At 49.7% G+C, this 25,862-nt stretch overlaps 1 protein-coding gene across 1 annotated transcript in view; it reads left to right on the top strand.

The window, feature by feature from the left end:
• Positions 1–21,308, top strand: part of LOC105987789 (ankyrin repeat and BTB/POZ domain-containing protein BTBD11-like) — a 61,859-nt gene extending 40,551 nt beyond the window's left edge. Inside the window, exons 2-4 of the mRNA XM_013019156.1 lie at positions 20,088–20,224; positions 20,594–20,739; positions 21,199–21,308. Of these exons, the coding sequence (XP_012874610.1) occupies positions 20,088–20,224; positions 20,594–20,739; positions 21,199–21,308 (393 nt within the window). The remainder of the gene's footprint in view (positions 1–20,087; positions 20,225–20,593; positions 20,740–21,198) is intronic.
• Positions 21,309–25,862: the final 4,554 nt, after the last annotated feature.

Genomic DNA, 25,862 nt, shown 5'->3' on the forward strand with positions numbered 1-25,862 from the left:
TAGTTGTCTAACCTACATTTACATGTTCTGCTGTTCATGGCCATTCCGAGCCCCTGCAGTGCTGGCTTTGAGGCCTGGCTGGGCTTCTCTGGTCCTCTCCTCCCCCTCCCAGCCTGGGACCTTTCTCACACCAAGGCCAAGGTCAATGTCCTTCTCCACCCTCTTGTTCTTCTTAGCCTTTTCTAAAGGAGCCACCTGCCCACCTTCGCTTCAACGGCCTGCCAGGATGTGGCAATTGCAAGTGACCCCTCCCCCGAGGAGATCCAAGGGCTTCAGGGCCCTGGCAGAGGAAGATGAACACCAGCTGGTGGCTTCTTTTTGTGTTAAGCAAGTTGTCACAGTAACCGCCTGGCCTCGTCTCTACTCTGTTCTGGCTGCTCAGAGTGCCTGTCACACCTGAGACTCTTGGCAGTCCCCTCCCACACTCCAGGTATTAGTTTTAGCAACAGCTTCCTTTCTAGGGAGTTCGTCTGATGATTCCTCACCCTTTGCTCTCTAAACCCCTGAGAGTTGGACCACTTTTTTCCCCTCTCCAGGCCCTGAAGGAAGGCTTCTGGACGGAAGGCCCCCAGTGGTCACGTGACACAGAGAAACGGTTTAACCACAGACTCCCAGTCTACCCTGATGGGGGGAGATGTTGCTTTCTACAACTGAGGGTAACTGTTAAGAGTTCTTTAAAAGAAGAGGAATACCAAGTGCCACTGGCTCATTGTTATAATCCTAGCTACTCAGGGGGCTGAGAGCCAAGGATCCTGGTTTGAAGGAAAGTCTATGAGATTTTCTTTTTCTTTTTTCTTTGTTTTTGGTCGGGCGTGGGGCTTGAACTCTGGGCTTGGGCACTGTTCCTGTGCTCTTCAGCTCAAGGCTAGCACTCTACCACTTGAGCCACAACACCACTTCTGGCTTTTTTTTCTGCTTATGTGGTGCTAAGGAATCAAACCCAGGGCCTCAAGCATGCAAGGCAAGCGCTCTACCATTGAGCCACCTTCCCAGCCCTGAGATTTTCTTTTTTATCTCCAATGAACAAATAAGCCAGAAGCAGAGCTGTGGTTCATGTGGTAGAACAGCAGCCTTGAGTAAAAGAAGAGCTAAGGGATAGTGCCCAGGTCCTGAATTTAAGCCTCAGAAATGGGATGCATGCATGTGTGTGTACACACGCACATGCGCACAGATACACACACACTAAAACAGCATCTAGTCAGGTGTGGTGCTACACACCTGTAATCTCAGCATTCAGACAAAGGTGGGAGAATTGTGAGTTCAAGGCCAGCCTGGGCTGTATATGAAACTCTGCTGCAACTCCTGCACCCTCCCCCAAATGAAAAAGAACAACAACCAAGCCAGCGTCCAGTTCTCTGGGTGGTGGCAGAGTCCCCTTGGGGAAGAGAGCAGGGCCCAGGTACTCTTGCCTGTCACTGGCTGAGAGACCTTCTGGGAAAAGTTCTCATTCCTCATCCAGAAAATGGCAGCCCCTCTCTTAGTCCTGAGGCCAATGAATGAGGCTGGGCGCTGCCTGGAGTTTCTGTGCCTTTGATTTCTCCACAAATGTCTCTCCCTGCCCCTTGTTTCCAGCGCTGACTCTGCAGCTTCCTGGCCCAGTTGCCCTGGTGTCCTCTCAGCTGGCCTGTTTGTTGTCAGGGCTTGGGTTGTAAGCACCCTGGTTCTCAGCTTCTGGTTGTTGGGTGTGTCTCTTTTGGGTGGTGCCAGAGCTTGAACTCAGGGTTTTGAATTTCATTCGGCCTTCCTACTCAATAGCAGGTACTCTCGAGCTATGCCTCCAACCCAACTTTTTGCTAGTTAACTGGAGATGGAATCTTAGAGACTTTCCTGCCTGGGCTGGCTTTGAATTGGGATCTTCCAGATCTCCTGAGTAGCTAGGATTGCAGGTGTGAACCAGTGGTGTCAGGGTTCAGCTTCCTGCTTTGATTACCACTGCATTTCTCAGACCCTGAGCTCTTCGTTCAGGTCCTGGATATGTACTGTACAAGCAAACAAACAAATGATGGATAGATGAATGAATGAATGAATTGCATACATGCTGCAGACTCTGTGACCTTGAGACACAGAAGTATGCTGCTACGGACTAAAGCTAACAGTTCCCTCTTTAATTTGGGCATGTAGTACTGACTAAGCACATGGATTATATTTTATCAAAGCCTACCAGGTTATGCCCAGCACTTCTAATCGCTGCATGTTGTGGGTGTAAGGGGAAGGGTCTCCATTTGAGCCTCAGCCTATCTGAACCCAGAGCCCAATCTCCCCAATACTCCTCTGTTTTTCTACTCTTCAGTGGAGGAAAAAGCTAGTGGGTTGTCCTGGAGCCAGAGATGGGCTGCCTAGAGCCCCTTCAGGACCGAAGGCCCTGCCCCCATACCTGCTCTAAGACTCAGCTCTGTGCTCAGCTCTCATTGGAAACTGCCCTTGTTAGAGAGAGCTCCTGGACTGATCACGCCCCCCTCCCTTGACAGACACATCCATGATCCACTGATATAAGAAGTTAACAACCCTGTCCATAGGCACCAACGCAGGACATCTCTGAAGGGACAGCCCAGCCTTCTGGCATGTAACAGGTGGGGACTGTGGCTTCCCTCTAGAATGTATCACAGCCCAACTTCTCCTTCTGTCCCATTCTGCCTCTCCTCCTCCTCTGACAAAGGTAGAGCCCAGGAACACATTGTTGAGTGTTTATGTAGCCCATTATACATGTGTATACACATGTCACTTGTGTGACTCTCTTCTCTCTGCGAACCCAACCTACTTTATGGCCTCTCTCTAGATCCTTGAGGAGGAGTCTTGGGTAGGAGGGGCTTGCATGTGCTCAGGATTGACTGCCCACTGCTAGTGATAACCACTTGAAGTGTCACATTCCATTTATAATTCCTCTGTTTATAGTTCTGAGTTGGGATGTGCCTGGTTAGATGAATTACTCTTAACCCGTGCTCTACCCACAGCAGGCTCTTCTTCCTTGGTAAATGTCTGTTGGGAACTGGTTGGTCTAGGGGCAAGGAAGGCACAGCTCACACAGAGGAGGAAAAACCTCCTCTTAGTGGGGTCCAACTGCAGGGGGGCCACTTGCCTCAGTGGGATTCAGGCAAGAGTAATCAATACTGTGCCCATCATGCACTGTGTAGGACTGATTGCTCCAATTACTGTCCTGGACTACTTCTAGTTTCCAGCCAGAGCAGGACACCTCATAGGCACTGGCAAAGGGAAGGGAAGAAGAAAAGCAAATGGGCAGTGAGTGAAGCAAAAGGGAGAACCAAGGGAAGGGAGAAGGCAGGGAATCCAAACTCATTCTGCACATCAGCGACCCAGTTGATTGCAAATGTCTCCCAGCTTGCAGAGTGTTCCCTTAGTGCAAGGCCACTGCCATGATTCAGCTGTGGTCCCCGTTCAGAAAATGCCATGACTCAGCTGTGGGCGTGTCCTCTCACCTCTTTCTTTGCTTTAGCCACATTCAGACATGCTCTACTGTACCTGAGTTCCCACCTTAGATCTGACCTGGGCATCCTTCCACCTCCCCTTGCACCATACATCATTTACCAAGGCCTCAGCAGATTGCTGTCAAGTCCGGAGTGCTGCCCACATGCCAGCCACACCCTGTGCTTAAAGACATCCCTGTGGTTGCAGTTCATCCTTACCAAGTTTGGTACTGTTATATATATAGAAGCAAGGAGCTTGAACTCAGGCCCTGAGCTCTTTTGCTCCAAGCTAGTGCTCTGCCACTTTGCCCCCACAGCACCACTTCTGGTTTTCTGGTGGTTAATTGGAGATAAGAGTCTCACGGCCTTTCCTGCTTGGGCTGGTTTTGAACCACAGTCCTCAGATCTCTGCGTCTACAGCAGCTAGGATTACAGGCGTGAGCCACTGGCGCCTGGCTCACCTTTCCATTTTTGGAGATCCCCCTGTGACACCTCTGTGGGACCTCAAAGGTCCCTTCCTCTACCAGCCCTGGCCGCTTCTGTCTTTAGGAGTGAGAATGGATTTTCTGTCACTTGTGAAAATGTCCCCCGATGGGTCTTGGCTGGGAGCCCTGCCCTGTGGACAGGAATCAGGTTCCGCTGGAAGTTGTAAAACAGGAGGCTGTGGAATGCCGCCTCCGTCTGATATGAGAACTGATCCCATCCTTAGAGCACACACACACACAGTAGAAGAAGGTGCTGGAAAGAATCCAAGAAGGAAGATTTCTGGTCCTAGCAGCAGCGGGGGAGGGGAACCCTCTGGGGTTTTCCTGACAGCTTGGATTTATCAGCTGCCTGTGAGTGGCTTTGGGCAAGTCACTGAACTTCCTGGAGCCTGTTTCCCCGGCAGGCAATAGGGATGACAAGGGGGTCCTCCCATTGGGGTTGTTGGAATGACACATTTCACTGAGAGCATGATGGCACCGGTTGGTACAGCACAAGGTCCCAATTATCAGACAAGCCAAATCGAATCTTCCCTCTCAGCTCCATCTTTGCTTCCCTTGCTGACTCCCTTTCTCCTTTCGCAAATTGGGTCATCATCCACGGAGGCAGTTGCAAACAGAGATGACAATTAGACCGGGCCTTGAGATGTTCTAGAAGGAGGATTGGTAGAAAAGACTCCCAGAAGAAAGCTTTGACTGGAGTCACCACTTTCCTTGCCCTGGATCGGGATGATCATCTGTCAATACAAAACAGTTCCTTCTCCACTTCAGCCAGGCTTGACCTGTCTCCAGCGTCTCACGGCATGGTGTCTGCCCACAGTCCAGAAGGAGGGCAAACCCCAACCCACAGCCCCTCTACTCCACTCCAGGCCCTGCCGGTCCCCGCATGGCATGGCATGGCATGGCATGATGCTGCGATTCACCTGTGGCCCTGGGAAGCCCTGCCCTCAGCAGCTGCCGTGCAGAATGGTAGAACGGGTTCTCAGCATCGGCAGAGGGGTTCCGAGCCAAGGGCTGCTGAACAGACCTAGATTTATGAATGGATGTCATCAGCCTCCTGGTGTGTGGTTTATCACCAAAGATTATGGAAGACTGGGAGCTCTTATTTTCTAGAATGCTTTATGGTTCTCAATACTCTCATGAATCTCTTCATAATTTTCTGGGATTGGGATGAAATGCCTTTGTTTCTTCGTGTTTGCTTTTTCCATATAAACTAGTAAAAAAAAAAAAAATCAACCAAAGGCCCGCAAGTAGAAGCCATGTCCACATGTGAACTTGGATGTTCCTCCCCCTGCTACTGAGCAGATAGGAGGAGGGGACAGGCAGAGGGGACCTGAACCCAGATTTCCCTCCCTGTATAGACTCAGGGAGGACCCCTGGGGTTTAGACCATACCCTGTGCTTACAGCTGAAGCAACTGGGAGCCAGAACTGGGAAATGCCCTCTTTAACCCAGGCTTACCTGCTGTCTACTGAACCCCGTGTCCTGAGTCATTGAACACATGATTTTAGGGTACCTACTGTGTGTAATTACCTAGAATCAGGGAGTGGCTTTATTTCTTTGTTTACATTTTTTTTCCTTTTTAACACTGAGCTGAGGTATTCTGGCCTCCAAAATAGGATCAATGTACCCATGAGTAGGGTGTGCACTGCGGGCAAGAACATTCTAGAACATGTCTTGTTTCTTCCTTCCAGTGTTTCTTTACTTGCCACATTTTATAATGAACTATTTAACAATACAGCAATATGTCATCCATATATATTGTGTATATATTTTATATTGCATACACATATATGATGTATAGATCTAGCAGTATATCACAAATTTTAAATCATAGATTAGATATGCCATATCCATGATAGATTATGGGTATATAATATACCCATACATCATGCACACCTATATGTACTGCTGTGTACATTATATTATAGACATGTATAGTATGTAATAGATATATAACAGTATACCATATATTTAATTATAGATTATATATAACCCATGTATAGTAAATCTTTAGCAAAATGCATATACCCATAGTGAGGAGGGAGACATAAGAATGAAAGGGTTTTTACCACCAAAGACATTCAGAGATGCCTGGTTTGTGGGATGCACAGTTTTTTCTGACCATTCTGCTCGCTTCTCCTTCCTGTACTCTGTCCTTCACCTTTTCCTGGACTTTGTATTGCATTTGTGTTCACTTACTCTCAGGCCTCCCTGTTTATGTATATAAACCACCCGGCTCTGAAGAGCTGAAGGCTGCTTTGCTCCCTGCTGTGTCCCCAGCACCTGCAAAGCCAGTACTTGAGTAGTCACAGGCAGGGATGGAGAGCTGCTGCGGACAGATTGACAGGAGAACCCCTCAGAGTGGGCCAGGCCCAGAGAGCACTGGTGCAGCCCGAGGGTCTGCAGAGTCTTCCTAAGGAGCGAACCCCTGAGCTGCAACTGAAGGATAAGAAAGAGGCATGCACCAGGTGGGGAACAGCAAGGACAGTTGGCAGAAGCAAGAGAGAGCAGGGCCTTCCAGAAGGTTCCACAGGCTGGTGCCTCATGAGTTCCTCAGGAAATGGCAATGGAGGAAGCTGGAAACAAGATTAGATCTGATCATCACAGGCGTCCCCGTTGATTGAAGGAGATGAGAGTTGAGTCCCACAGGTGAGAAGACCACACTGTATGGTATGGCCGAGGCCTAGACAGTCTATTTGCCTCCCAGCTCTGTCACATGCCATCTGTGTGACTCTGGTGAGTTACTTGCCTTGCCTCTGCTTGCTCGACTGTACAATAGGCTGATAACGAAGGCCTCAGAGGCATTGGGAAGATCAAAGGAGCTACTTTGTGCAGCCCCTGGAGAGGGGTGAGGGCTTCCTGGCTTACAAGCGTTATTCATTACAATTCCGTCTGCATGTGAAGCACCCTGCTGATCTCCAGGCTGGAATAGAGCTGTTAGCAAACCTACATAAACCACGCGGGCATCAAGCTTACATTTTAATTAGGGCAAAGAAAAATATAAATGGATAAAGAAATGAACAAGACCAAATCAGCCATGGAGAAGATTAAAAAAAAAAAAAGGAAAACAAGCACAAAGAAAACAGGCACAGAGGCAACCAGGCTTTCTGCGGGTTGGCATCTAGAAAGAGGTGACTTCCTTGGAAGGTGGCTGGGCGTGTCAAGTTTCTAAAAGGACGGACATGAAGAGGAGAGGCGGTACAGGTGTCTGCCGAGAAGGGTTAGGTTGGAAAAGTCCCTGGTGTCTTTGAGCAGGGCTAGAGTGAGATTTAACTTCAAGAAGATCCTTGCTGGGCAGGCGCTGGTGGCTCACACCTGTCATCCTAGCTACTCAGGAGGCTGAGATCTGAGGATCAAAGCCAGCCTGGGCAGGAAAGTCTGAGACTCTTACCTCCAATTAACTACTAGGAAACCAGAAGTGGCACTGTGACTCAAAGTGGTAGGGTGCTAGCTTGAACAGAAAAGCTCACGGACAGAACCCAGGCCCTGAGTTCAAGCCCCATGCTTGACCAAGAAAAAAAAAATCCCTTGTAGGTGCTGCCTGGCTTTGATGCAGGGTGGGAGGCCATTGGGATGGAGAAAACAGTGGGCTTGTCTGCATCCCTGCTCTTGCCCTTCACATCCGGGATGGCCCCTTATCCCTCCAGTGCTACAGTGCCCTTCTGGTCTTCTCCAGCCAGGTTCCAAATAAAAGCAAGTCAGTTGCTGACTTGGTGGCCCTTTGGCTTTGGCAAAATCAACCAACAGGCATGCAGTTGCTGTACTGGAAGCACAGGCCCAGCGTCCTGAAGCCTTCCAGGCCTTTCTCACTTGGCCTTCCCCCTCACTGAGCGGAGGCCATTACCTTGGTCCTCTACCCACAGTCTGGCTTCAGCATTGGTCTCTAGCCCCCTGTTGAGTCTTCCAGGCATTGTGTATTGAAACTGCAGCATGGAGTAGAAGTTAAAGCAGCCAGTCCCAGGGTCAGACTGCCCGGCGTGAGTCATGCTAGCAGGGCAACATGGGTAAATGTCTAACCTCTCTAGATTCTGGTTTCCTCCTAAGAGTAGGACAGTAGAGTCTTACTGTGTTTCCTGTTCCTGTTATAAAATACCTGAGACTGGGTGATTTATTAAGAATAGAGGTTTCTTTGGCTCATGAGTGTGGAACAGGAAAGTACAAGAGCCAAGCACCCGTACATCCATGCCCAACCTGGTCCTGTCTCAAAATGGTGGAAGGAAGCTGACGTAGAAGGGCCAGGGAGCATTTGGCAGAAGGAAGCGGAAGTGGGTGGTCAAGGGCACCCATGCGGAAGGGCAAATGTGCATATGTGCGAAAGGCAATGGGGGAGGCCGCCTGCCTTTCTGGCAATCTGCTTTTCCTCCCTCTCACAGTAACCCATCCCAACCCACAAGAGGGAGAATGTACACAATGAAAGCTCTGTCCCGAGACCCCCAACACCTCCTCCCACCAGCCTTACCTCCCCACAGAACCCCATTGGCCATGAGCTCCCAATGGGTACGTGAGAGAGCACATCATTTTCTGAGCACAGCCAACACTAACTAGCCGCCAGCTGCCAGTGAGCTTGTGTTGGCACCTCCCTTCACCCAGGGCCCAGCATGGAGGAAGTGGGTCCCTGCTGTATTAATTTCAGGCCCATTCAAAGGGAGAAGAGGCCCCCCTATTCAAAGCCTACCTTTCCAGAGATGGTTGTAGGATTAATGAGGTAATGATGGCCCATTGTTTAGTCTGGCAGAACAAAGGCGCTGCATAAATATGCCTATTATTGTCATCATGTTTGCCCAGGCAGGCCTATTGTGGCTGGCTGGTTTATGGAAATGGTGTGTCCCTAGGTGATCTGAATGAGTGATAAGCAAATTCCAGACAGTTCAGATAATAACAGTGCTTTCTGTCTGCCCAGGGTCTTCCATGGTGAAGGTTTCCAAAGGGATGCAATAAGTGGGATTCCTCTGCTCCCTGCCAAACATCCAGCCACCTAGTACTGAACCTCAGGCCCTAGGCGTGCGGCGTGCTGAACTGCACTGACTGAGAACGTGCATGGCCAGGCTGTTGGCTACATGTTAGGTCATGTTGGGTTTCCATTAGGAGAAGCACTGACAGATGCTTATCGATGCTCCGAGGGGCAGTGCTCCTGTGACCAGCACAGGTCTACCATATTGGACAGGCCAGAGGTGTCCAGCTTGGGTGTAATCACAGCAATGCCCACAGGCAATCAGTACCCCAGTTTCAAGGGGTCAATCCTTTGGCCTCTTCCTTCCAAGTCCTTGGATACTGAGGCCCCCACACCTTGGCTGAGATTTCCTAGAGGCTGAACAGTTCCTGGCAAGAGATTTGGCAGCTGAGGCTGAGTGCTTTGAACTTGAAATTGGGCTTGGAAGGTGGCTCCACAGCATTCACCCCACCCTGGACCCTCGGACTGATGTATTTTGTTGTTGTTGTTTATTGTTTATTGTTTTTGTGCCAGTCCTGGAGCTTGAATTGGATGCTTCCCCTGCGCTCTTTTGCTCAAGGCTAGTGCTCTACCACTTAAGTTCTCCACTTCCGGCTTTTATGGTGGTTAACGAGAGATACAGAATCTCATGTACTTTTTTACCCAGGCTGGCTTCAAAAACCGCAATCTTCAGATCTCAGCCTCCTGAGTTAGCCAGGATTACAGGCGTGAGCTACCAGTGCTCAGATACTTTACTCTCTTGCCTTTTACTCAATGGACTTCGTTGAGCCTCCTTCCGGTCTCAGTCAAATGTCATACCTGTAAACTGATAGGTTGAATTGAAATCTAAAGATCATTTAAAAAATTATAATAAAAAAATTATCCCATCTGCCTAAGCATGCATATGAACAAGTTTGGAACATGCAGTATTAATTCCCTTCCTTCATCATTGATCTGTTTCCAGCTGATGTTGAGATGTCTGGACCAATAACAATCCTTGTATGACTCCTGAAGGGCCGGGCCCTTGTTATCTTGGTGGCAGCATCCCCAGCATGGAAAGGGTGTGTGGCATCTGGTAGCTTCTCAGTGAACAAATGATAATGTGTGAGATCAGAGCATTGGCCTGGGGGAGGCATCTCTGCACCTTCAGGGATTTGGGTGACTTTTCCATCCTGCCCAGCCTATGTCTGATGAACTCACTGCTGGTCCACCCAATTTGGCCTCATGGAAGAAGTAGGCGTTCCTGAGTCTCTGGCATGAGGCCTTGTTCGGCCTTTCTTGGCTACGTCCACTCACCACAATTGCTGCGGGCGGCTCATCCGCCTGTGTATGTCATGGTGGTTGCTTGATGTCTGTGAGGGCCTCTAAGGTTGCATGCTGAGGAGTCTAAGGAAATGGGGGGGGGACACAGGACCACGATCCTCCTACTTATACTTCCTGTGTAGCTCAGATGACAGGCATCCACCACCACACCCAGATTATTGGTTGAGACGGGTTCACCCTAACTTTTTGCCTGGGCTGGCTTTGTACTGTGATGCTGTGAGCGGCCAGGATGACAGGCAGGAGCCACTGTACCCATTTTCCTGTCTTGATATTAGGTAATCTATCCCTCAGTCAGTCTGTCCACAAGTCGGTGACTCATTAGGTGCCATCTGCTAGGTGCTGAGGACTTGGTAGTGACAATCTAGGCAGAGTGTTTGTGCCAGCACCTCAGTGGCTGTTCAGTGGGTAGGGAGGAATGCACGTTTAGAGACGGTAGAGAGGGGGTCATGTATGCGTCTCTTTTGTGGTGCCTGCTTAGTGCCAGGCCATGAGCTGGGTGGAGTGTACTCCTCTTTGGGACCTCCCTGGCCACTGGCCACAGCCATGACTCCTCTCTAGGGAGCACACCGCCTTCCGGCCCATCCCAGCCTGATGTGGGACATAGGCAGTTCATTTCACTTGAGTCCCAGCACAAACTTACCTCCACAGGGGCTCCGTTCCCTCTGCTCCCTCTCCTCCCACATACTTCAGGAGAATTCCTCCTGGAGACTCTCCCACAAGGCCTGGCCCAGCCAGCAGTGAGCCAGGTGGGTGGAGTCTTGATGCGTGTTCTTTTTCCTGGACCTTCTATACCCTGAATCAGTCCAGGGCTTTCTGGTTCCAGGTCTTTCCCTGCCCCCCCCATATTTTTCTTTTCTATTTTTTTTAGGGGGGGGTCCAGTCATGGGGCCTGAACTCTGGGCCTGGGCGCTGTCCCTCAGCTCTTCAGCTCAAGGCTAGCGCTCTACTGCTTGAGCCACAGCACCACTTCCGGCTTTTTTCTTTTTGCTTTTGTGGTGCTGAGGAATCGAACCCAGGGCCTCAGGCATGCAAGGCAAGCGCTCTATCACTGAGCCACCTTCCCAGCCCCTTTTCTATTTTTTTTTTATTAAGCTTTTTTTTTATAGCCTTTCTCTCTCCTCCCTCTCATTTTCAAATGGTCTTTGTTTCATTTTGTTTGAGGCTCAGGTCTTGTCATGTAGCCTAGGCTGGCCAAGAACTTGAGATCCTCCTGTCTCCTGTCTTTTGAGTACCGGGATTACAGGTATGTGCCACCACACCCAGCCAGGGATCTGATAGTAGGTATGCAGTATTTCTCAGCAGTCAGTGATGATTGTCTGTGATTCATAGAGAAAGACTTCGCAGTTTATCCATAGAGGTATTCCTTTAACAAAGGTCAGATGTGTGGGCCCTGATCTGTGTTCCTTAAAGGAGTTTGTGTTTCCTAGGTTGAAGCAAATCAACAGGAAAAGATCAGACTTTCAGCTCTTTAATTTCCTTTCTCAGGGAAATGGATGTAAGCTGCAGGTGGGCGTTTACCTGTGGTAATTGGGCTGGCACCTATATACTTCAAAGATCACAAACTGAGGGAATGTTCAAGCTTGGAAAGTGGATCCAGAGGCCATAGGATTAACCTCAACAAATCTGCAATAAGATGTGAGGATTTTCTTTAATTACACAAAACTCTTTAAAGAAGCCATGCTCCCTGGGTGGCTTCCACCTTCCTCTTCCAGCCTCTTCTCAGCAATCGCTCTCTTTTAATGCTTGTGTACCTGGCCATTTAGATTCTTCATCTCATTTAAATCCACAATATCCTTATGATGTCTTTCCAAGCTCAAAAACTGAAATATGAGTATCACATACTTGTAATCCCAGGTACTCGGGAGACAGACATACAAGCCAGGTTATGAGTTGAGACCAGCTCAGACAAAAGTTGGGCAGACCCCATTCAACAAACAAGCTGGGCCTGGTCCTAAACATCTGAGGTCCCAGACAATTCTGGAGATGGGAAAATTCCGATCTGAGGCCAGTCCCCAGGACAAGGCACGAGATCTTATCTGGAAAGTAAGGAAAACAAAAAATGGGCTGGGGTGTGCACTGGTGGGTAGTGCCTAGCAAGTGCAAGGCCCTGAGTTCAAATCCCACTACTACCAAAAAAAAAGGCATTTGAGATATAGCAAGCATTTGGATTTGCACTCAGGCGATGCGACCCCGGAGCCCACATTCTTCTGCCCCCGCCCCCATGTTAACCTGTTGGGGTTGTACCTTCTGAAATGAGCAGGGTAGCCCCAAACTCCTGGCGGGGTGGGGAGGCGGGGTTGATCAGTGCTCACATCCACTCTCCTGGCCAGAGTGAACATTGTGGCTGTCAACTGCTGTGCAATAAACCACCCCACACGTAATGCACTGACTTAAACCTTCCCGCTGCCTGGTCTCTTGAAATGATGGGTTTTGGCTGAGCCCAGACGGGCAGTTCTGCCCCAGTGATATTGACTGGGGCTACAGTAGGCTGCTATTTTCCTGGGACCCCAGAGGCCTTGGTGGAGGGAAGATGGTTCATAGCGTGAGGTTGGGTGGGAGTCTGGGAGCCCTCCTCTAGTGTAGGACTTCTTCCTCTTCCCAAAGCCTCCTGGGCCTTCTCCCTCCCTCTCTCCTTCCCTCCCTGTCCCCTCTTTCCCTGAAGGAGGGTCCGAGCCCCCGAAGGAAGGGTTCCCATGCAAACCTCTTGCTATGGAGCACAGAAGCCCTCCGCCCTGTCTTCCTCCTTTCCTCTGAGCCTCCCCACCTAGACCTTCCTCCCTCCTCTCCCCCTCGCTGGTCTTTGTGCCCTGGGAAGGGCCATCTTGGGCTGTGCCCACACTGGCCCCTGACCCGTTAGTGTCTCCCAGGGGCCAAACTTCACCTTGGTGTGCACATGCCCTCTTCTTCTCTTTCGTAGCCTCCCTGTTTCCATAGCAACCTCCTTCATTTGTAATGACCGCCTGTAGGCCCGATGATGGGAACAGATATCCCCCTCCTCCCTGAGCCTGGTCCCATACGTGGGGGCACATCCGGGCATTTAATACACGCTCGCTGACATGGAGTGAAAGGTGTGTTCGTAGAGAAAAGGCAACCCTTTGGGAGGGAACCAGACTTTCTGTGCCTCAGGGGAGATCTGCCATCTTTTGGAAGCCCCGATGGCAGATCTTGGGGCAGGGGTGGGTTGGCAGATGGTGCAGGCCGAGGTACCTTGTGGGGTGCTATACAAGGCCTGTGGCCTTGACAACCCCCTTTGACTCATGCACTAGCCCTCTGGGCATTCCCCTGTTCTACTTGTACCCTTGGCCAGTTGCCCTGACATAGTACTGTTAGATGTTTTTGCTGAGCAGCTACTGTATCCACTGTTGGCAGTGCAGTTATCTGAGCCAGTTGCATCCAAGGTTTCCCTGATCTCAAGCAGGCAGGTGCATGCTGCCAACTACCCACAGGCCACCTCTGTGCATGTCAGCTGCCATAACACCCCAGGGCTGGGGAGTACTGCCCTCCCCCAGCAGGGATCTGCCCTGCCCTGGGTCTGTCCATTCCCAGTTGCTGCCCCTCCATCCCTCACTATCCCCAAAGTTCCCATTTTTGCATAAAAGGAAGCCAAGGCCCAGAGGGGGTAAGCAACTGGTGAAAAGAATCATGGGAGGGGCTCAGGGACGGTGAGCAGAGATGCTCAGAGTGTAGTGCACCAGGAGGCTAGATCCGGAAGCCAGCAAGAAAGTGAGCAGTGAGCTATAGACCAGGCCACAGCCGGCAGGTGTTTCCTGTTAACTCCTAACCGGGCAGGTCTTTCACCAGGAAGTCCTTCTGCCATAGGGGCCCACAGGAAACAGGAGGTGCCTGGCCAGGGTCCTTCTATTTTAATCCCTTGATAACCAGCCCAGCCTCCCTTTGCTGCCTGCCTCCAGAGAGCCATACTATGCAGAGGTCCTGGGGTCTAACCTAGCATCTTCTCTTGTCTTGCCCCTTATCTCCCCAACTTACGTTTCTCCCCATCTGTCCTGGATTCTCTCTACCCGTGTCTGTTCAAGTTCCAGTTCAAATCCCGAGTCACAGCCAGGCATCTGTGGCTCACACCTGTCATCCTAGCTACTTGGGAGGCTAGATCTGAGGATCATGGTTCGAAACCTGCCCGGGGCCAGAAAGTCCACGAGACTCTGATCTGTAATTAACCAGCACAAAGGTAGAAGTGGAGCCATGGCTCAAGTGGTAGAGTGTCAGCTTTGAGTGAACCAGCACCAAAAAAAAGAAATCTAAAACCCCTAATCACATAGTTTGTGAAGTCCCCATCTGCTTCCTAAACTGCATTCTTGTATCTGGATCAATGAGGACAACTGTAAGGAAAGACGAGGCAATCCATGGAGAAAGTGTGTTTGTTCAGCAGCTGCTATCCAGCTCTGGATTGGCAGCAAAAACCTGGTAGACTGGAGCCTGCCCAGGGGTGGAGGTGGGGAGGGTATGCTGGGAGGTGGGCCTGACATAAGCAGAGACCTTATTTCACATGATGAATTTTAATCTTGTTTGCTTTGAAATTAATGTTCTTTTCAGTCATTAAAAATGCAGAGACTGTAAAACCCACCCATCAGAATGAACAGATGCTAATAATTTCTCCTATTTGCCTGATTTTTCTCAAATAAAAAGAAGTAAAATGTTTTCACAAAAGCTTGTTAGACACGCCTTTCCTCTTTCTTCCTTCCTAGGAGGTTGGGGAAGCCTTCTTCTTAAATATGGGGCACAGGCTTCTGGTCTATACTCATAAATTATAGATGGCTTTTTATTTATGTGTTTCATTTGCATGTATAACTATGCGTGCTGCTCAGCAACTCATGGTTTTAATCCAATACTTTTTGTTCCTCCAAGTATACCTGTATTGAAATATCAAATTCCCCTGTGAATTTTGGTGACTGTGAGCTTTTTTTCCTGTGTGTGTGTGTGTGTGTGTGTGTGTGTGTGTGTGTGTGTGTGTGTGTGTGTGTGTGTGTGTGTGTGTGGGTGTGTGTGTGCGTGTGTGTGTGTGTGTGTGTGTGTGTGTGTGTGTGTGTGTGTGTGCATATACCAGTCCTGGGGCTTGAACACAGGGTCTAGACACTGTTCCTAAGCTTTTGTTGCTTATTGCTAGAGCTCTACTATGTGAGTCATAGCTCCACTTCTGACCTTTTGGGAGGTTAATTAGAAATAAGAGTCTCACGAATTTTCCTGCCCTAGCTGTTTTTGAATCATGATCCTCAGATCTCAACTTCCTGAATAGCTAGCATTACAGGTGTGAGCCACAGCACCCGTCTTGGAGAATCTCATTTTCCCACAGTCCTCACTAATGCTTGGTATTCATTAGACTTTTCAGATTGCGTGTGGGGTGGTTTCCTTCACTGATTTTCTTTTGCCTGTCTCCAGTCATCAGGAAGTTGAAGATTTCTCTGGGTTTTCTCAATGTTTCAGCCTCCTTTATCAGTAGAAAACTTGGTCAATTCTTTACCCATGTTTTTAATTGGTTGGCATGCCTTTAAAAACACGTTGTGGGCACTCTTGGTTTATCTTGGGACTGTCCGATATGTCCAAATATCTTTTTCAAATGTGTTCCTTATCCCTGTGTTTTGTTCATATGGTTTTCTTTTTTTTTTTTTTTTTTTGGGTCCGGTCATGGGGCCTGAACTCTGGGCCTGGGGCTGTCCCTCAGCTCTTCAGCTCAAGGCTAGCGCTCTACCACTTGAGGCACAGCGCCACTTCCGGCTTTTTTTTTCTTTTTGCTTATGTGGTGCTGAGGAATCGAACCCAGGGCCTCAGGCATGCAAGGCAAGCACTCTACCACTGAGCCATCTTCCCAGCCCCTGTTCATGTGGTTTTCTGTGATAAGGAAGTTTTCTAATTTCTTTTGACAGTACTGAAGATTGAACTCAAGGCTAAGCAGGTGCCCTACCATCTGAGCCATGCCTCCAGACCTTTTTTATATTGGTGATCCTGTATGTCTGGGTTGTCCTAGACTGCATTCCTCCTACCTGTGCTTCCCTGTGTCACTGTGGAGGACAGGCGTGAGCCACTGCACCTGCTCTTGTGCTTCCTTTGTAGCTGGGATAACAGGTGTATACAACTAAGCCCAGCCATGGTTGAGGTGAAGGCTTGAACTTTTCCCCAGGCTGGCCTCAAACCATGATCCCCCTATCTCTGCCTCCCAAAGATTGAGGATGCAGGCGTGGCCCACCACACAAAGTGGAAGTTTTCAATTTGGTTATGTTTTAGTTTTGCTTTAGTTTGGTTTTAGGTAGGGTCTAGTACTTCTGCTCAGCCAGCCTTCTGCCTTCATATCCCAAGCAGCTGGGATTACAGCCACCATGCCCTGCTGTTTCCCTGCTTTCTTAGCTTTTGTGTGAATTATAGATCTTGTGGCCAGTGGCATTGGAGTAGAGCTGGGGTGGGTACCCACTTGGAGAAGAAAAGCAGTGATAGATATCATGCCACTGGGGGTAGCAGTGTGTACACAAGACCCACGTTGGGTTGCTAAGGCCTGTTGTGTGTATGGCAGTTCACAAGGTGACAGAGTCATTTTTCAAAGCAATTTAACCATGGCCACAAGCCTATCCCCACAGAGATTAGAGCATACAGACATACAATGTTGTAAGTTGGTTCCCAGAGAACAACTTAAAGTCTCCAAGCTCATTGTCAGGCCAGTTTCCATTAGCAAGAGGCAGGGGGTGAGGGTTTCTTGGGCTGGGCTGTCTTGGGCAGGCCCAATGCAACCAATGATGAAATAACTTGAAATGTGTGTGCAAAATGGGAGCCTGGAAGATGCTTGGCTTATAACATTACATCTCTGGGGCAGCACTCAGGTGGGTTCTAGAGTATTCAAGAGCATTCGTGTTCAAGAACATTCAAGAACATTCTAGAACCTCTCTTCATTTCCCACTGGTGGTGGCACTCCTGTTCTACCATGGGATTCTTGAACCTTGCAGCCTTACTTTAAAATCACTGTAGTTCAGAAGACCCCTAAATTGGGGTGGGGACAGGGAAGGAGATCCAGGGGTTGTTTACATCTGCTACTAAGAAGCCTGCTCTGATGCCTGGAATCTTAGCTACTCAGGAGGCTAAGATCCAAGGATCACAGTTCCAAGTCAGCCCAGGTAGGAAAGTCCATGAGACTCTTATTTCCAATTAACCAGGAAAAAAAAAGCTGGAAATGGAACCTGTGGTTTAAGTGATTGACTGCTAGCCTTGAGCACAAAAGTTGGACACCTAGGCTGAGTTTTAAGTGCCAGGATTCACACACACACACACACACACACACACACACACAAAACCTGTTCTACACTGGACTCATTCACCAGAGAGCCCAAGCAGAAGACTGTTTGGTACAATTTACAAAGTGCATTGTGGCTTGCCTATCTGTCTTGGAGCTCCCAGGCCTGGGGGGGGTGGTGGGGGGGGGAAGGTTGTGATCAGTGTAAGCTAGGCAGATTCCAGTGGGACCACTCTTGCATGGAGTTGGGGGTGGAGGAGATTTAGACACATACCAATATACAGAGAGTAGAACTCCTCACAGCCAGTCCCTTGCCTCAGGAGAATGGTGTGATGCACAAATACAGTCTCAAAACAAGTCTACCGTGTTAGCGTTCCTCCATCGAGAACTGGAGCAGGTCTCAGTTGCTTTGGCTGAGCGCCAGGTGAATTCATCAGCTGTGTGTTCAGAGGATTTGTTTGAAGATGAGTTATCCTGAAACAGAAGCACAGCTGGCTGGAGAAGAGAAATACAGCAATGCTCCCTTCATGTTGCTTGATCTTGCTCTGCCTCTTTCTTTGATTGACAGGCCTCCACTCAGGGCTGGGGTTGGGACCCTCCAGGGTGATAGGGAGATGCCAGGAAAGGGAAGATGCCAGGCTCCCGTCTCCCCTCCATTCCAGGCTAGAACTTATTGATTGGAAAAAGAGCATAGAACCACCTGCCTGGAAGCCAAATGAGAATAATGACTGTTTCCACCCTAGGCGGTGCTTGGCTTAGGTTGGCTTTTGACTTGACAATTTTTTGACTTTAACAGCACACCAAAAGCACGCCCATGCATCCCTTCGCTTTCACTGTCGTATTCAATAAATTCCATGAAATATTCAACACCATGTGTGTAATAGACTTGGAGATAGATGATTTTCCCCTAACCGTAGCCCAAGATCGGTATTCGGAGCACGTGTAAGGCAGGCTAGGTCAGCTACAACGGCTAGCAGGTCAAGGACAGTACATGCATTTTTTTCCACTTAGGGTATCTTCAGCTTACAATGGGTTTATCTGGTCAGAACTCTGACTTAAAGTAAGGCTCTGACCAGATAAACCTATTGTAAGCTGTGTCCAGGGCTTGCTAAATGCTTTCTATAGATTAGCATGATAATATTCGCGTCATAAATACTCAAATAGACCCCATGAAGATGATTTAGAAGCAGTCAGTAAACCACCCAGGTGGTCCAGGCTCTCGATTATCTCCCTAACAAAATGTGTGTGTGTGTGTGTGTGTGTGTGTGTTTCCAGCGTTTGAAAAATGCTGTGTCATTATTTCTCTGTGTGCTTGTGCACATCGGCTAAGCGGGAACAGTGAGACTGGTGGCCGATTGCCTATGTGTGTCCATCTTCAAGTGTCACCTCTCCACGTCTGACCATCCTTGTCTGTAACCCAGGATATAACTGGCCCAAGATGAACTTCCTCCTCTCTGAACATTCAGCTAGACGATGCATCAAAGCGAGGTGTTGGCACCCAGAATGTGATCAGCATTCCTGTGGTCCCTGCTCTTCCTGTTATTTAGGAACACAGACCACAGAAAGAGTGATGTCCGGACTCTTGGGAGACCTGCCAAGCAGGGTGGCCTGCAGCAGGGCGCAGCTCAGCTATGCCCCAGCCAGGCCCCACTTCCTGGTTTTCTTTGTGGCCCTGATGACTGCAGGACTGGGAAAGAATTGATAACTTCCTGTCGATGGCCCTGGATAAATTAAAATGTGTTAACTTGCATTTGCCATCTGGGAAGGGCCATGCCCTGTCTCATGCTGTGTGTGCCAGGCTGGTGACTCATGCCCCCATTCACACACAGGGCCACGCGGTGCCAAGACTTCTCTCAGGGCCGCATCCCAGCTCCCATGGAAACCAGGGGGTTCGGTTCTGAGTCTGGAGACAGAGGAGGTGGCCTTGCGTATTTGGGTTCCCAAACAGGCTGCCTTTCATGATCCAGTCTTTGCTGATAGCAGATGCTCAGACTCAAGAAAGCAGAGCAAAAACTAAAAGAGAAGAAAGAAAGCACAACAGAGAGACAGACCAACCCAAAGGATGGCTGGGGGAAGAGGGGGTTCCACAAGCCTGGCAGTTGGGCTGTCTGAGCTGTATGACTTACTTAGCTGTCTGTCTTTGGGGAATGTCAGGCTCGGTCCTTTCCAGCTGGCTCTCTGCTTTAGTGATTACATTAACACTCGGTAATTATGGGAAATGGATACTTCTCCAAGTCACCAGTATTCCCAAAGTGGCAGGACTGGGGACATTGAAATACCAGCAGGGGCTACTAAGGATGGGCCCTGCCCAACGCCTGACCAGGCTGTGGCCGAAGGAGCCAGAAATGACTTCAGGATGCCATGCTCTCCTGCTCAGAGGCTGCTGAGCTGAGGTCCTGGCATTTAAATCACTTTCAGCAAAACACTGAAATGATGCTATGGCTGACACAGCACAGGGTTGACCCTGATGTGGGAGAAATTGCCAGTGTGTAAGTCTTCCTGCTTTATGCAGAAAGAAAGCACATGATGAGTAACACGGAATCCCAGGGAACAGAAGCAATCTTTTGTCTTTAAGTCGCAGCGTGTTACATTTTTTCACCTCAGCCTCTTTTGACACATCAGGTAACAACCACTTAGGGCTCCTGCTGACTCATCCAGCCTCAGTCTCTCTTCTCCACCCTCTGCCCCTTGGCTTAGTCCTACCTGACTCCTAAGCTGGTCCTGATGGAGTCAGCTGTGGAAAGCAATTCTAGTCAACAGCCATCCTTTGCTGCTGTGTCTGAACTGGATGCAAATCATTTGGCACCTGCTATTGAATTTCCACAACAAATGAGGTGTGGGCACTGTTCTTAGCAGGACCATCTCTATTTTAAATAGGGAAAACCAAAGCTCAGAGAGTACAGACCACTTACTAGAAGCTACGCAGTCCTGATGGCAGAGTGAGGCTGAAAACCCAGGTGATCTGACTCTGAAGTCTGTATACTCTTAGCAGCCATGAACAACTTTGACTTCCACGTGGAAAAATGACCAGCCCAGCTTCAGATCCCAGCCCCACTGCCTAGGAGGCTGAGTTGTAACTTCTCAGAGCTATTGCTTTCTGGTCTATAGAGTAATCTTCATAGCAGCTGTCTCCTTGCCATTTCAATAATAAAGGAAGGTGATAAGAGACCTTTGAGATATTCTAGCCCTGCCTCCTTTGCCAGCCGGGGGCAGAAGTCTGTGTTCCAGACTCACCTGCTGGCCTGCAGTGGCTTCCTTCGACTATTGGCTGCTGTTCAGATTTGCTGTCTCCCTAATCAGGCCTTCATCATTCTGGACTTGGGGGAGGTGGTGGATGGACTTGTGGATGGTGCCAGTTCTCCCCCAACCCCATTTCACCCCACAATGGCCTTGCAGACAAAAATCCTAGCGAATTCCATTCTGCTAACTCCTCCTGATTCCTCTTCTTTGGGGCTTGGCATCTCTGCCTGGCTGCTATTGGAAACCCACAGAGCCAAGGATTTTCTGACAAGTAATGTGGCTCTCCGGTCTCTCGTGCCCTATGCCTCATGTCCTCTAAAGCTGGGCTCTGGGGATGTGTGTCAGGGAGGGGCCAGTCCCCAGCCGACCACTCACAGACCTATACTCCTCCTCCTTTGCCCAATGCCATGCACAGATTGTTGAAGGTACTGCAACGAGCCTCGGACCCAAATCAAGTCTGTAGGTTGTCTTTTAGAACAGCACCTGTCATGCTCCAGGCTTGGTCAGTAGATCACCTATGCAAGGGACACCTGTCTGTGTGATGAGCCCCTTTACTTCCATTCCACAGCAAGGCCTAGCGAGGCAGAAGAAGTGGGCCTGTGGCCCATGCCCTACATGGCAGATCTGGACATGTTCCTGGCCTTCTCCATAGTCCTGAGCCTGGCATGGCTTAGCTAGAAATGAGCGAGTGTTTTACCTGGCTCTATTTCCAAATCCACATGGTTGTTTTGTTTTGTAGGGTAAGGGGAGACACTACCTCTTTCCCAGCTCCCTCTAGCCAGGAGGTAACTTGGGGACCTAGCCACCACTTCTGGGGGCTCAAGTGGACCTCCCTAGTGCCCTTTCGAACTGCAGAAAGAATAAAATGAGATCATGTCTCCAAACTGGTCAGCCTCTGAGGGCACTTAGCAAACATTCTTCACCTCTCCTTGGCCAGGCTCTCCACTGATGCAGTACTCTTGTTTTCTTACAAAGACTGCAGCTCCCTGGGGCACAGGCCTGGATGGGCGAAGGGCACTTTGTGGACAGCTCTTCAGCAAATTGCTACTCCCAGAGGGTAGAGGATACTTGAGGCCCTGAGTGCACCGCTCCATGAGGGCACAAGGTCACCAGGGAATGAATGCCAAGGGGTCCATCTCTCCTCCAATCCACTTGAGGACACAGGCAAAGGGGACCTGACAAAACAAATGCCTGCACAGTTTTCGGAATCCATGTGGAAAATAGATCCGATGACAAGCAGATTGTATTCTAATGATCTGTGTCTGAATGCTGGAAAGAAGTTGTTTCCACAGCGAATGCTTTCCATATTCTCCTGCGGAGGGGCAGGAGTGGAGGGGGCAGGGCGGGGGAGGGAAAGGGGGAGGGGGACCAGGCCATGGGAGAAGCTAGCCCTAAGAGGACATGGTTTTCTGCCTAAGACAAATGGCAGCTGCTCTCCTGAGCTCCCCGGTCATTGTGTCCTGTCTTGCTAAGATGTACACTAGAGACAGGCCTACCCAGGATGCCTTCGGTAGCAGAACCTCCCCCCCCCCACCTCCCCTGTCTCCTGCAGCACCCTAAAAGATGGAGTATTTCGTGAACAGCTTGCTGGATTTGGGCTCTCCTGGGATTGCCTCTGGCTTTCAGGAATAATGCCTACCTAGATTTTGCACCGGTTTGGGGAGCACTGATTAATGGCACGAAGAGTCTTGTTCGCAGCAGGTGCTTTGTCTCTGCCACAGTCATCCTGATAGATGGCAAGATGCAGGCTTTCCCCGGTTGGGGCGGCCCTCAGGGCTCCCCAGCCCCTCTTCTGCCAACACCTCACATTTGCTTCTAGTCTCAGGACCTGGCTGTGCAAGAACTCTGTTCCCCTGGCCCCGTGGGTGGGATGGTGTAGCCCTCCCCCGGGAGATGCACGGTCACAGGGTGTCACAGTATTGTCGCAAGTCAGGAATGGGGAGACCAGGTGAGGTTGGGGAACTCCACCCAGATCTAGCATTTGTAGGATTGGCAGGTCCCCAGGACAGATCTAGGCCGGGCTGGCCCAGGGCTCTGCTGCCATACTTAGATGACTTGACTCACCAGCTTTTGGAGGTACCTCTGTGGGTTGTGACATACAGTCGCCCAGGTTGTACACTACCCAACTACAGAGGATACTGGTGATGGTATAGAGTGTCCATGCAGTACCTACTCGAGCGCAGCAGGGTGTGGTGGCCCAAGCAAAATGGTGGTCCTGGGGTCTTGGCTGTTTGAGCCAAGGTTCTGAAAAGTGTGTCAGTTCAGATTGTGACCATCGTATGGATCTTAAACTTTCTGATACCATCCACCCAACTCTAGGCTTTAAAGAAGGCAGTCTGAATGCTTGGGATGGCTGGTTCTCCCATTATTATTCCATCTTGTGGCCTGTCTGAGTTCCTTACTCCTTCTGAACTCCATTTTCTGGTCTGTAAATAGGGAATGACAGACATGAGTTCATGCCCCGGCTGCTTCAGATTCTGCCTTTTGTACCACGGTGACACCAGGTATGGTGGGGATTCACCTCTCAAGGGTTGCTGTGCGGAGATGGAGGATGGGTGCCGGAAGGCTGGGCTGTGAACCCCCAGAGTGCTCCACTGCCCCCACCCCTGTGTCAAACCTGCCTTTGCCACAAAATAAATAAAACTGTCAGCTGGAAAAAATGAGGGGCACACCAACCAAATATGATAAACTGTCTTTCTCTCCTAGCATTGTGCTTTCCACAAAAGAAAAAAAAAACCACCATGCAGATGCTAAAAATGTACACAGCTTTGTGTTGCACTTGCTTTGGCTAAGATTCTCCAGGCAAGGTAATTTAGCTGCACTGAACATAAAGGAGGGAAATGCACAGCGTAGTAATTTGCAAAGTTGTGCATCAGGTGCCTTGGCATAAACTGATATTGTGGGTTCGTTTTCTTTTTATTATTAAAGCCCAGAGCTGCACGGGCTGCGGCTTGGTGTCCTTATCAAGTACATACAGGGCGGGTGTTGACAGATCTAATTTGTAAATTTAAAGATTTGTCAAGAAATGGTTTAACTACTCAGCAGGGTGGTAGAGCGCTCTGTTTTTGTTGGTCACAAGGACCAGGTTTGGGAAAATGGGGAAGAGCACACACTTAACTGAGCATTTTAGTATCCTGAGTGCTTCAGGCATGCATTTTATTCTGTTGCGCAATTTCTTTCTTAGCTGGTCCTGGGGCTTGAACTCTGTGCCTGGGCGTTGTCTCTGGGCTCCTTTTAATCAAGGCTAGCGCTCTACCACTTTAGCCACTGGGCCATTTCTGGCTTTTTCTGTGATTGATTGGAATTAAAAGTCTCAGGTATTTTCCTGCCTAGACTGGCTTTGAACCATGATCCTCAGACCTTAGCCTCCTCAGTGGCTAGGATTACATGCGTGAGCCACAGGTGCCTGGCAACAATTTCATTTTTTTAAATTTATTTTGCCAGTAGTTGTGGTTTGAACTCAGAACCTTGAGCTTGCTCGATTGGTGCTCTACCACTTGAGTCATGCCTCCAGCCCAGCTTTTTGCTGGTTATTTTGAACATAGAGTATCAGACTTGTCTACCTTGGCTATCTTTGAACTGTGATCTTCCAGATCTCAGTCTCCTGCTAGGGTTACAGGCATGAGCCACCGCCAATTTACAGATGAAGAGAGTGAGGGCTGGGAACTGCAAGTATATCCAAGGTCATCCAGCAACTAAGTGGCAAAGCTGGCAATAGAACTGGCACCAACCTCTGTCCCTTGAGCCTACCCATATTTCTGTGCTGTGGGAAAAGAGAGTGAGCCTTGGAGTCAGGAGGTCTGGAGTTCAAGTTCAGCTGATCATTATAGACCCTGACTTCATGCATGGCTCAGTGGGTAGTAATGAAGACTGCATCATATGCCAGGTCCTAGTCCTGAATTAGGCTTAAGGGTACCCCATTTCCTACCCTGGTTAGATTTGAGGGCTTCCCCTGACCCCGCCAGCCAAAGTATAGTGCAAGAAGGGACTCATGCTCTAAAGACTCATGGCCAGGAAAGATGAGGATTTGGAAGGCATCTTCCAGAAGGGAGTTAGAATGGATGTCTTTGAGAGTACAAATCAGTTCAGCTGTAGCTCTCCTCTCCCTCCCCTGTGCCTTCTCCCCTCTCCCCTGTCCTCTTCTCCTCTCTCTCTCTCTCTCTCCAGGTGTCTTGAAATTGTTAGGATTTCATCATGGTCATCTTGGAGCCATCACCAAGCACAGGCCCCTTCCAAGAATAGGCGGGGCCTTGGGCAGCTCCACAAGCAATACAGCTGTGGAGCCCTGGCCCTGGGATCCTGAGATCCCAGATTCTGCTGGCAAAGCGAGCCTGGGCCTTTTCAGCCACTGACCGGAACCAGCCACCTGATGACAGCTGTGTGAGAGATCCTGAATGAGAGCCACCCAGGGCACCTCAGGATGAGCACGGGATACATGTTAATAAACAAATGATGGGAGTTGCCTGTCAATCAAAACAAGTCAGCTAGGCTAGAGGAGGACACCAGGTGGGTTGTAAGCAGAGGAAATGGTCCAAGTATCTGGACCAGGTGGCTGGGGCAAGAGGGGAGAAAGGGCAGAAGAGGGAGAGCCCAGGGGTCCTGGACTGGCACCTGAGAGGGGTTTGGAAGGGAAAGGCTTGAGTGGGCTTGCATTGTGTGACAGTCACCATGGCTGCTGTATGATGGATGCGGGTGAATGGACAATCAAAGAGGCCAGGAAAGGGGGAAACTTTAATGAGGGCTGCAGGAGGCCCTGGAAGGAGGAAAGAGGGCCTGTGCAGACTTTGGGGATGTGACAGATTTGAAGGAGAAAGGAGAGAGAACCCTTGAGGGTAAGGGAGCCCACCGTGTGACGGAAGGTGCCATTTCTAGATGGCATAAGATTGAAAAGTCAGTTCTTTGTAGCCTGGAGCCCTCGTGGCCGCCCCTGTGGAGGTGTGAATGGCTGCCTCGTGGGGGTGTTCTGTGTACCAAGATAGCACAATGTACATGGTGCCCTCTCTGCAGTGTCTGACAGTCCTGATCACCCCTACAGTGATAGGGGGTACTTCATAAATGTGATTTCTCCATCCTTCTTCCCATGGAGCTTTTCCCTTGGCAAGTTGTAGCATCTTGGTGAGGCTTGGTACCCTCTGGTCCTCAGTTTCCCCATTCATAACGAAACCATGGGCCCTCTGAGCCGCCAAGTTGGTGGTTATCAGCCTGAGGCCCCAATGGAACCAATGGCTTTCT

Source organism: Dipodomys ordii, unplaced genomic scaffold (assembly GCF_000151885.1).
Source record: "Dipodomys ordii isolate 6190 unplaced genomic scaffold, Dord_2.0 Scaffold3, whole genome shotgun sequence".
Classification (NCBI taxonomy): Eukaryota; Metazoa; Chordata; class Mammalia; order Rodentia; family Heteromyidae; genus Dipodomys; species Dipodomys ordii.